Source organism: Tachysurus fulvidraco, chromosome 14, assembly GCF_022655615.1.
Source record: "Tachysurus fulvidraco isolate hzauxx_2018 chromosome 14, HZAU_PFXX_2.0, whole genome shotgun sequence".
In the NCBI taxonomy this organism is placed as follows: domain Eukaryota; kingdom Metazoa; phylum Chordata; class Actinopteri; order Siluriformes; family Bagridae; genus Tachysurus; species Tachysurus fulvidraco.
The window spans coordinates 26749581-26762080 of NC_062531.1; the positions used below are offsets into that span (position 1 = coordinate 26749581).

General features: G+C 33.6%; 2 protein-coding genes across 7 annotated transcripts in view; one reads left to right on the plus strand and one right to left on the minus strand.

Annotated features, from left to right (window-relative positions):
* Positions 1 to 3452, minus strand: part of anapc5 (anaphase promoting complex subunit 5) — an 11480-nt gene extending 8028 nt beyond the window's left edge. Inside the window, exons 1-2 of the mRNA XM_047822984.1 lie at positions 3264 to 3452; positions 2927 to 3226 (exon numbers count right to left, since the gene is read on the minus strand). Coding sequence (XP_047678940.1) covers positions 2927 to 3130 — 204 coding nt within the window. The 5' untranslated portion in view covers positions 3131 to 3226; positions 3264 to 3452. The remainder of the gene's footprint in view (positions 1 to 2926; positions 3227 to 3263) is intronic.
* Positions 3453 to 3778: 326 nt separating this feature from the next.
* The window catches only part of rnf34a (ring finger protein 34a), a 14123-nt gene continuing 5401 nt past the window's right edge, over positions 3779 to 12500 (plus strand). For 5 of the 6 annotated variants that reach the window (XM_027140320.2, XM_047822999.1, XM_047823000.1 and 2 more), the window contains exons 1-4: positions 3779 to 3933; positions 11816 to 12037; positions 12139 to 12326; positions 12398 to 12500. The exon at positions 12398 to 12500 is cut by the window's right edge and continues 84 nt beyond it. In XM_027140320.2, the coding sequence (XP_026996121.1) occupies positions 3928 to 3933; positions 11816 to 12037; positions 12139 to 12326; positions 12398 to 12500 (519 nt within the window). In that variant the 5' untranslated portion in view covers positions 3779 to 3927. Of the gene's footprint in view, positions 3934 to 11290; positions 11405 to 11815; positions 12038 to 12138; positions 12327 to 12397 lie in introns of all 6 variants that reach the window. The other variant, XM_027140321.2, reaches the window with a different exon arrangement.

Below are 12500 nucleotides of genomic sequence, written 5' to 3' on the forward strand. Positions count from 1 at the left end.
TGTGTTACCTGCTGTAAAGGTGTGTATAAGTGTGTGTGTTACCTGCTGTAAAGGTGTGTATAAGTGTGTGTGTGTGTTACCTGCTGTAAAGGTGTGTATAAGTGTGTGTGTTACCTGCTGTAAAGGTGTGTATAAGTGTGTGTGTTACCTGCTGTAAAGGTGTGTATAAGTGTGTGTGTGTGTTACCTGCTGTAAAGTTGTGTATGTGTGTGTTACCTGCTGTAAAGGTGTGTATAAGTGTGTGTGTTACCTGCTGTAAAGGTGTGTATAAGTGTGTGTGTTACCTGCTGTAAAGGTGTGTATGTTACCTGCTGTAAAGGTGTGTATAAGTGTGTGTGTGTGTTACCTGCTGTAAAGGTGTGTATAAGTGTGTGTGTGTGTTACCTGCTGTAAAGTTGTGTATAAGTGTGTGTGTGTGTGTGTGTGTTACCTGCTGTAAAGGTGTGTATAAGTGTGTGTGTTACCTGCTGTAAAGGTGTGTATAAGTGTGTGTGTTACCTGCTGTAAAGGTGTGTATAAGTGTGTGTGTGTTACCTGCTGTAAAGGTGTGTATAAGTGTGTGTGTGTTACCTGCTGTAAAGGTGTGTATAAGTGTGTGTGTGTTACCTGCTGTAAAGGTGTGTATAAGTGTGTGTGTGTTACCTGCTGTAAAGGTGTGTATAAGTGTGTGTGTGTGTTACCTGCTGTAAAGTTGTGTATAAGTGTGTGTGTGTGTTACCTGCTGTAAAGTTGTGTATAAGTGTGTGTGTGTGTGTGTTACCTGCTGTAAAGTTGTGTATAAGTGTGTGTGGTACCTGCTGTAAAGGTGTGTATAAGTGTGTGTGTGTGAGTGTGTGTGTGTGTTACCTGCTGTAAAGGTGTGTATAAGTGTGTGTGTTACCTGCTGTAAAGGTGTGTATAAGTGTGTGTGTTACCTGCTGTAAAGGTGTGTATAAGTGTGTGTGTGTGTTACCTGCTGTAAAGTTGTGTATAAGTGTGTGTGTGTGTGTTACCTGCTGTAAAGGTGTGTATAAGTGTGTGTGTTACCTGCTGTAAAGGTGTGTATAAGTGTGTGTGTTACCTGCTGTAAAGGTGTGTATAAGTGTGTGTGTTACCTGCTGTAAAGGTGTGTATGTTACCTGCTGTAAAGGTGTGTATAAGTGTGTGTGTGTGTTACCTGCTGTAAAGGTGTGTATAAGTGTGTGTGTGTGTTACCTGCTGTAAAGTTGTGTATAAGTGTGTGTGTGTGTGTGTTACCTGCTGTAAAGGTGTGTATAAGTGTGTGTGTTACCTGCTGTAAAGGTGTGTATAAGTGTGTGTGTTACCTGCTGTAAAGGTGTGTATAAGTGTGTGTGTGTTACCTGCTGTAAAGGTGTGTATAAGTGTGTGTGTGTTACCTGCTGTAAAGGTGTGTGTAAGTGTGTGTGTGTGTTACCTGCTGTAAAGTTGTGTATAAGTGTGTGTGTGTGTGTGTGTGTTACCTGCTGTAAAGGTGTGTATAAGTGTGTGTGTTACCTGCTGTAAAGGTGTGTACAAGTGTGTGTGTGTGTTACCTGCTGTAAAGGTGTGTATAAGTGTGTGTGTTACCTGCTGTAAAGGTGTGTATAAGTGTGTGTGTTACCTGCTGTAAAGGTGTGTATAAGTGTGTGTGTGTTACCTGCTGTAAAGGTGTGTATAAGTGTGTGTGTGTGTTACCTGCTGTAAAGTTGTGTATAAGTGTGTGTGTGTGTTACCTGCTGTAAAGTTGTGTATAAGTGTGTGTGTGTGTGTGTTACCTGCTGTAAAGTTGTGTATAAGTGTGTGTGGTACCTGCTGTAAAGGTGTGTATAAGTGTGTGTGTGTGAGTGTGTGTGTGTTACCTGCTGTAAAGGTGTGTATAAGTGTGTGTGTTACCTGCTGTAAAGGTGTGTATAAGTGTGTGTGTTACCTGCTGTAAAGGTGTGTATAAGTGTGTGTGTGTTACCTGCTGTAAAGGTGTGTATAAGTGTGTGTGTGTGTGTTACCTGCTGTAAAGTTGTGTATAAGTGTGTGTGTGTGTGTGTGTTACCTGCTGTAAAGGTGTGTATAAGTGTGTGTGTGTTACCTGCTGTAAAGGTGTGTATAAGTGTGTGTGTGTTACCTGCTGTAAAGGTGTGTATAAGTGTGTGTGTGTTACCTGCTGTAAAGGTGTGTGTGTGAGTGTGTGTGTGTTACCTGCTGTAAAGGTGTGTATAAGTGTGTGTGTTACCTGCTGTAAAGGTGTGTATAAGTGTGTGTGTTACCTGCTGTAAAGGTGTGTATAAGTGTGTGTGTGTTACCTGCTGTAAAGGTGTGTGTGTGAGTGTGTGTGTGTTACCTGCTGTAAAGGTGTGTATAAGTGTGTGTGTTACCTGCTGTAAAGGTGTGTATAAGTGTGTGTGTGTGTGTGTGTGTTACCTGCTGTAAAGGTGTGTATAAGTGTGTGTGTTACCTGCTGTAAAGGTGTGTATAAGTGTGTGTGTGTTACCTGCTGTAAAGGTGTGTATAAGTGTGTGTGTTACCTGCTGTAAAGGTGTGTATAAGTGTGTGTGTTACCTGCTGTAAAGGTGTGTATAAGTGTGTGTGTTACCTGCTGTAAAGGTGTGTATAAGTGTGTGTGTTACCTGCTGTAAAGGTGTGTATAAGTGTGTGTGTTACCTGCTGTAAAGGTGTGTATAAGTGTGTGTGTGTTACCTGCTGTAAAGGTGTGTATAAGTGTGTGTGTTACCTGCTGTAAAGGTGTGTATAAGTGTGTGTGTGTGTTACCTGCTGTAAAGTTGTGTATAAGTGTGTGTGTGTGTGTGTGTTACCTGCTGTAAAGGTGTGTATAAGTGTGTGTGTTACCTGCTGTAAAGGTGTGTATAAGTGTGTGTGTGTTACCTGCTGTAAAGGTGTGTATAAGTGTGTGTGTTACCTGCTGTAAAGGTGTGTATAAGTGTGTGTGTGTTACCTGCTGTAAAGGTAAGATGAGTTTATTGAGCTTCCTCCTGTCCAGCAGCTCCGTGTGTTTATTAGCTGAACTCATGTCATACAGCAGCGCTAACACAGACACCTTATAGGGCGTCACCCAGTCCTTAATGCCGAATATGTTCACCTGCACCACCCCGTTCACCATCATGGGGTTAAAGTACAGACTCTCATGTACACTGGCCATCACCGCTGGGGCTTAAACACACACTTACACACGGCGCATAGACCTCATAACAGCCTGTGATGCGTGTGTTTACACCTCATTATAACTCTACACCACCTGAGCTTCGGGTTTAGTCCCTTTAACGCTACACCACCTGAGCTTCGGGTTTAGTCCCTTTAACGCTACACCACCTGGGCTTCAGGTTTAGTCCCTTTAACGCTACACCACCTGGGCTTCAGGTTTAGTCCCTTTAACAGCAGTGCAGTCACTAAATTAGCATCAACAACATGCGCTAACGGGAAACATTCAAAACTACCCTCCAGTTCCGGCGAGCTCTGTGACGTCACTACAACCCGGAAGTGATCTTTAGATGGCTGGGCAACTTGGGCAGAAAATGTAATATTTATCCCTTTAATTATTCTCTGCTAATAATAATAATAATAATAATTATTATTATTATTATTATTATTATTATTATTATTATTATTATTATAATAAGAGGAAGTAGAAGAAAATATATATTATGATAAACAAATGATTATAAAATATTTTCAAACAATCCAGAGAAAATTTAATTAAAAACGTGTTTAAAACGAAAAAAGTTTATCGACGCTGAGTATATAATACACACAAAAGCCCTGGCGCTCTGACCAATCAGCTCGGTCTGTCTGAGGTAAACACGCCAATCTCAGCGCCAGTGGGCGGGGCTTGTTGCTATGCGGAAGTGAAGAATGAATACGTAGCTGTGTGGATTAGCGGTGTGTGATGGCGGTGTTTGATCTTTTCTCTTTAACTTTCTATAAGAATCCGGAGCTGATATGAAGGTATTAATTTACACTCATTACAGTTTACAGGTCGGTTAAACAGTTACTGGTTTAGGAGCTAAACAATTTAATACTTAGCTTGTGTTGCTAATAGAAACTCGGGCCAAAGCTAGTGTATAACTATACTAGTGTATAACTAGTGTATAACTATACAGGTGTATAACTAGTGTATAACTATACTAGTGTATAACTATACTAGTGTATAACTATACTAGTGTATAACTATACTAGTGTATAACTAGTGTATAACTATACTAGTGTATAACTATACTAGTGTATAACTAGTGTATAACTATACTAGTGTATAACTATACTAGTGTATAACTAGTGTATAACTATACTAGTGTATAACTATACTAGTGTATAACTATACTAGTGTATAACTAGTGTATAACTATACTAGTGTATAACTAGTGTATAACTAGTGTATAACTATACTAGTGTATAACTATACTAGTGTATAACTAGTGTATAACTATACTAGTGTATAACTATACTAGTGTATAACTAGTGTATAACTATACTAGTGTATAACTAGTGTATAACTATACTAGTGTATAACTATACTAGTGTATAACTATACTAGTGTATAACTAGTGTATAACTATACTAGTGTATAACTATACTAGTGTATAACTATACTAGTGTATAACTAGTGTATAACTATACTAGTGTATAACTATACTAGTGTATAACTAGTGTATAACTATACTAGTGTATAACTAGTGCATAACTAAACAGGTGTATAACTAGTGTATAACTATACTAGTGTATAACTATACTAGTGTATAACTAGTGTATAACTATACTAGTGTATAACTAGTGTATAACTATACTAGTGTATAACTAGTGTATAACTATACTAGTGTATAACTATACTAGTGTATAACTATACTAGTGTATAACTATACTAGTGTATAACTAGTGTATAACTATACTAGTGTATAACTATACTAGTGTATAACTAGTGTATAACTATACTAGTGTATAACTATACTAGTGTATAACTAGTGTATAACTATACAGGTGTATAACTAGTGTATAACTATACTAGTGTATAACTATACTAGTGTATAACTAGTGTATAACTATACTAGTGTATAACTATACTAGTGTATAACTATACAGGTGTATAACTATACTAGTGTATAACTAGTGTATAACTATACAGGTGTATAACTAGTGTATAACTATACTAGTGTATAACTATACTAATGTATAACTAGTGTATAACTATACTAGTGTATAACTATACTAGTGTATAACTATACTAGTGTATAACTATACAGGTGTATAACTAGTGTATAACTATACTAGTGTATAACTATACTAGTGTATAACTAGTGTATAACTATACTAGTGTATAACTATACTAGTGTATAACTAGTGTATAACTATACTAGTGTATAACTATACTAGTGTATAACTATACTAGTGTATAACTAGTGTATAACTATACTAGTGTAAAACTATACTAGTGTATAACTATACTAGTGTATAACTATACTAGTGTATAACTAGTGCATAACTAAACAGGTGTATAACTAGTGTATAACTATACAGGTGTATAACTATACTAGTGTATAACTATACAGGTGTATAACTAGTGTATAACTAGTGTATAACTATACTAGTGTATAACTATACAGGTGTATAACTAGTGTATAACTAGTGTATAACTATACTAGTGTATAACTATACTAGTGTATAACTAGTGTATAATTAGACTAGTACTATACTAGTGTATAACTATACTAGTGTATAACTAGTGTATAACTAGTGTATAACTATACTAGTGTATAACTATACTAGTGTATAACTAGTGTATAACTATACTAGTGTATAACTAGTGTATAACTATACTAGTGTATAACTATACTAGTGTATAACTAGTGTATAACTATACTAGTGTATAACTATACTAGTGTATAACTAGTGTATAACTATACTAGTGTATAACTAGTGTATAACTATACTAGTGTATAACTATACTAGTGTATAACTATACTAGTGTATAACTAGTGTATAACTATACTAGTGTATAACTATACTAGTGTATAACTATACTAGTGTATAACTATACTAGTGTATAACTAGTGTATAACTATACTAGTGTATAACTATACTAGTGTATAACTAGTGTATAACTATACTAGTGTATAACTAGTGCATAACTAAACAGGTGTATAACTAGTGTATAACTATACTAGTGTATAACTATACTAGTGTATAACTAGTGTATAACTATACTAGTGTATAACTAGTGTATAACTATACTAGTGTATAACTAGTGTATAACTATACTAGTGTATAACTATACTAGTGTATAACTATACTAGTGTATAACTAGTGTATAACTATACTAGTGTATAACTATACTAGTGTATAACTAGTGTATAACTATACTAGTGTATAACTAGTGCATAACTAAACAGGTGTATAACTAGTGTATAACTATACTAGTGTATAACTATACTAGTGTATAACTAGTGTATAACTATACTAGTGTATAACTAGTGTATAACTATACTAGTGTATAACTAGTGTATAACTATACTAGTGTATAACTAGTGTATAACTATACTAGTGTATAACTATACTAGTGTATAACTATACTAGTGTATAACTAGTGTATAACTATACTAGTGTATAACTATACTAGTGTATAACTAGTGTATAACTATACTAGTGTATAACTATACTAGTGTATAACTAGTGTATAACTATACTAGTGTATAACTAGTGTATAACTATACTAGTGTATAACTATACTAGTGTATAACTAGTGTATAACTATACTAGTGTATAACTAGTGTATAACTATACTAGTGTATAACTAGTGTATAACTATACTAGTGTATAACTATACTAGTGTATAACTATACTAGTGTATAACTAGTGTATAACTATACTAGTGTATAACTATACTAGTGTATAACTATACTAGTGTATAACTATACTAGTGTATAACTAGTGTATAACTATACTAGTGTATAACTAGTGTATAACTATACTAGTGTATAACTATACTAGTGTATAACTAGTGTATAACTATACTAGTGTATAACTAGTGCATAACTAAACAGGTGTATAACTAGTGTATAACTATACTAGTGTATAACTATACTAGTGTATAACTAGTGTATAACTATACTAGTGTATAACTAGTGTATAACTATACTAGTGTATAACTAGTGTATAACTATACTAGTGTATAACTATACTAGTGTATAACTATACTAGTGTATAACTAGTGTATAACTATACTAGTGTATAACTATACTAGTGTATAACTATACTAGTGTATAACTAGTGTATAACTATACTAGTGTATAACTAGTGCATAACTAAACAGGTGTATAACTAGTGTATAACTATACAGGTGTATAACTATACTAGTGTATAACTATACAGGTGTATAACTAGTGTATAACTATACTAGTGTATAACTATACTAGTGTATAACTAGTGTATAACTATACTAGTGTATAACTAGTGTATAACTATACTAGTGTATAACTATACTAGTGTATAACTATACTAGTGTATAACTAGTGTATAACTATACTAGTGTATAACTATACTAGTGTATAACTATACTAGTGTATAACTAGTGTATAACTATACTAGTGTATAACTATACTAGTGTATAACTATACTAGTGTATAACTAGTGTATAACTATACTAGTGTATAACTATACTAGTGCATAACTAGTGTATAACTATACTAGTGTATAACTATACTAGTGTATAACTATACTAGTGTATAACTATACAGGTGTATAACTAGTGTATAACTATACTAGTGTATAACTATACTAGTGTATAACTAGTGTATAACTATACTAGTGTATAACTATACTAGTGTATAACTAGTGTATAACTATACTAGTGTATAACTATACTAGTGTATAACTAGTGTATAACTATACAGGTGTATAACTAGTGTATAACTATACTAGTGTATAACTATACTAGTGTATAACTAGTGTATAACTATACTAGTGTATAACTATACTAGTGTATAACTAGTGTATAACTATACTAGTGTATAACTATACTAGTGTATAACTAGTGTATAACTATACTAGTGTATAACTATACTAGTGTATAACTAGTGTATAACTAGACTAGTGTATAACTAGTGTATAACTAGACTAGTGTATAACTAGTGTATAACTAGTGTATAACTAGACTAGTGTATAACTAGTGTATAACTAGTGTATAACTAGTGTATAACTAGACTAGTGTATAACTAGTGTATAACTAGTGTATAACTAGACTAGTGTATAACTAGTGTATAACTAGTGTATAACTAGACTAGTGTATAACTAGTGTATAACTATACTAGTGTATAACTAGTGTATAACTATACTAGTGTATAACTATACTAGTGTATAACTAGTGTATAACTATACTAGTGTATAACTAGTGTATAACTATACTAGTGTATAACTAGTGTATAACTATACTAGTGTATAACTAGTGTATAACTATACTAGTGTATAACTAGTGTATAACTATACTAGTGTATAACTAGTGTATAACTATACTAGTGTATAACTAGTGTATAACTATACTAGTGTATAACTAGTGTATAACTATACTAGTGTATAACTATACTAGTGTATAACTAGTGTATAACTATACTAGTGTATAACTATACTAGTGTATAACTATACTAGTGTATAACTATACTAGTGCATAACTAGTGTATAACTATACTAGTGTATAACTATACTAGTGTATAACTATACAGGTGTATAACTAGTGTATAACTATACTAGTGTATAACTATACTAGTGTATAACTAGTGTATAACTATACTAGTGTATAACTATACTAGTGTATAACTATACTAGTGTATAACTAGTGTATAACTATACAGGTGTATAACTAGTGTATAACTATACTAGTGTATAACTATACTAGTGTATAACTAGTGTATAACTATACTAGTGTATAACTATACTAGTGTATAACTATACAGGTGTATAACTATACTAGTGTATAACTAGTGTATAACTATACAGGTGTATAACTAGTGTATAACTATACTAGTGTATAACTATACTAATGTATAACTAGTGTATAACTATACTAGTGTATAACTATACTAGTGTATAACTATACAGGTGTATAACTAGTGTATAACTATACTAGTGTATAACTATACTAGTGTATAACTAGTGTATAACTATACTAGTGTATAACTATACTAGTGTATAACTAGTGTATAACTATACTAGTGTATAACTATACTAGTGTATAACTATACTAGTGTATAACTAGTGTATAACTATACTAGTGTATAACTAGTGCATAACTAAACAGGTGTATAACTAGTGTATAACTATACAGGTGTATAACTATACTAGTGTATAACTATACAGGTGTATAACTAGTGTATAACTATACTAGTGTATAACTATACTAGTGTATAACTAGTGTATAACTATACTAGTGTATAACTAGTGTATAACTATACTAGTGTATAACTATACTAGTGTATAACTATACTAGTGTATAACTAGTGTATAACTATACTAGTGTATAACTATACTAGTGTATAACTAGTGTATAACTATACTAGTGTATAACTATACTAGTGTATAACTATACTAGTGTATAACTAGTGTATAACTATACTAGTGTATAACTATACTAGTGCATAACTAGTGTATAACTATACTAGTGTATAACTATACTAGTGTATAACTATACAGGTGTATAACTAGTGTATAACTATACTAGTGTATAACTATACTAGTGTATAACTAGTGTATAACTATACTAGTGTATAACTATACTAGTGTATAACTATACTAGTGTATAACTAGTGTATAACTATACTAGTGTATAACTATACTAGTGTATAACTAGTGTATAACTATACAGGTGTATAACTAGTGTATAACTATACTAGTGTATAACTATACTAGTGTATAACTAGTGTATAACTATACTAGTGTATAACTATACTAGTGTATAACTATACAGGTGTATAACTATACTAGTGTATAACTAGTGTATAACTATACAGGTGTATAACTAGTGTATAACTATACTAGTGTATAACTATACTAATGTATAACTAGTGTATAACTATACTAGTGTATAACTATACTAGTGTATAACTATACTAGTGTATAACTATACAGGTGTATAACTAGTGTATAACTATACTAGTGTATAACTATACTAGTGTATAACTAGTGTATAACTATACTAGTGTATAACTATACTAGTGTATAACTAGTGTATAACTATACTAGTGTATAACTATACTAGTGTATAACTATACTAGTGTATAACTAGTGTATAACTATACTAGTGTAAAACTATACTAGTGTATAACTATACTAGTGTATAACTATACTAGTGTATAACTAGTGCATAACTAAACAGGTGTATAACTAGTGTATAACTATACAGGTGTATAACTATACTAGTGTATAACTATACAGGTGTATAACTAGTGTATAACTAGTGTATAACTATACTAGTGTATAACTATACAGGTGTATAACTAGTGTATAACTAGTGTATAACTATACTAGTGTATAACTATACTAGTGTATAACTAGTGTATAATTAGACTAGTACTATACTAGTGTATAACTATACTAGTGTATAACTAGTGTATAACTAGTGTATAACTATACTAGTGTATAACTATACAGGTGTATAACTAGTGTATAACTATACTAGTGCATAACTAGTGTATAGCTAGTGTATAACTATACTAGTGTATAACTATACAGGTGTATAACTAGTGTATAACCATACTAGTGCATAACTAGTGTATAACTAGTGTATAACTATACTAGTGTATAACTATACTAGTGTATAACTAGTGTATAACTATACTAGTGTATAACTAGTGTATAACTATACTAGTGTATAATTAGACTAGTGTATAACTATACTAGTGTATAACTAGTGTATAACTAGACTAGTGTATAACTAGTGTATAACTAGTGTATAACTAGTGTATAACTAGACTAGTGTATAACTAGTGTATAACTAGACTAGTGTATAACTAGTCCAGTGTAACTTCTGTAAATTCGTCTGTAATCAGAACCAGGTTTATTGACCAAGTGTGTTGATGTTGACACACACAAGGAATTTGGTTCCAGCTGTTTGTTACAGACACGACTTATTTGCATAATGTCTTATTCACTCTGTTTGGTGTACTTAGTGTCCTACAGGAGGGTAGTTGGGGTATTTTGTGTCTTACTTGATTGTAAACTGTGAGAATAAGTTAAAATAATATTAACTGGAGGAATAAAGTGTGACTCACATGTAGGGACAGTGTGAGCTGAGTTATTTAAGTGCACTAATCCCTCATTACAGCTCGGCTCACTCCGGTCATGTCTCAGATCACACTCAGGACGTTCACTAAAGTGCCCTAAATCTCTGAGACTGATGTAAATAAAGATAAATCCACACCAATACAACAGTGAGAAGGTGAGCATGGACCTCACTACACAGTATTACAGTCTCAGACCTAACCCAGGATCCTGTCAGTGTTAATGGAGGTTACGTACATAGTGTTAAGTGTGTGTGTGTGATTAGAGCAGCAGGGTCACTGTGGGCAGATTCAACATTATTAATGTAAAGTTGTACATTCATCATATCGTAAGAAAAAGAAAAAAGTGCACCATTCATTTTATTTTCATTTTAAGTTTGGAGAAATTTTGTGGAATTTGGTAAACATTAATAAATAAATCTGGTCTCTCAGAAGCTCTTCAATAAACAAGATAAACAACATGTCAGAATAAAGAAGCGAATCTGTTGGTTGTGAGTCCTTATCAGATTCATACTCACGCATCGTGTGTGTGTGTGTGTGTGTGTGTGTGCGTGTGTGTTTGTGCGCAGGCGGGTGCCTCGTGTGTGTGGGCATCGTGTTGTGGTCTGCTGAACGAGCTGATGGGGGCGGGGGCAGTGAGAGGACAGCAGCCCGGGTTCGGAGGAGGCGGTCCTTTCCGCTTCGCTCCTTCTGCTGGATATTCCACACACACAAACCCTCACACACACACTCATTCACACACACTCAGCTGTCAATCATGTAGGGAGAGCTTCTCCATCTTCAGAAGGAGGGTGAGTATGTGACTGTCTCTCTATCTAACGTGGAGAAGTTGAGAAGGTCAGAGAACTTCATGCATATTTGTACATGTGTATCCTGTATGTTTTGTGCGCAGTATTTGTGCTGTGAGTGTAGGCGGAGTTTCTGCTCGCTGTGTTCGGTTCTGCAGGAGAACCTGAGGATCTGCTGCACGTGTAACCTGCTGAAGGGGACGGCGTTCCAGCGGCCGCGCCTCATGAAGCTGCGCGTTAAAGACCTGCGACGCTACTTAACACTACGCAACATCAACACCGACACCTGCAGGTACTAGAGGGGGTGTGGCCTAATCATATGAACTCGCTTGATGGACAGCTTGCGTTTTCTCTTTCCCACAGAGAAAAAGAGGACTTGGTCAATTTAGTGCTGTTTCACCAAGGGGTGGAGCCTGAGGAGGAGGCGGACGTGTCCTCGTTCGCCACGAGACCACTGTATACCCCA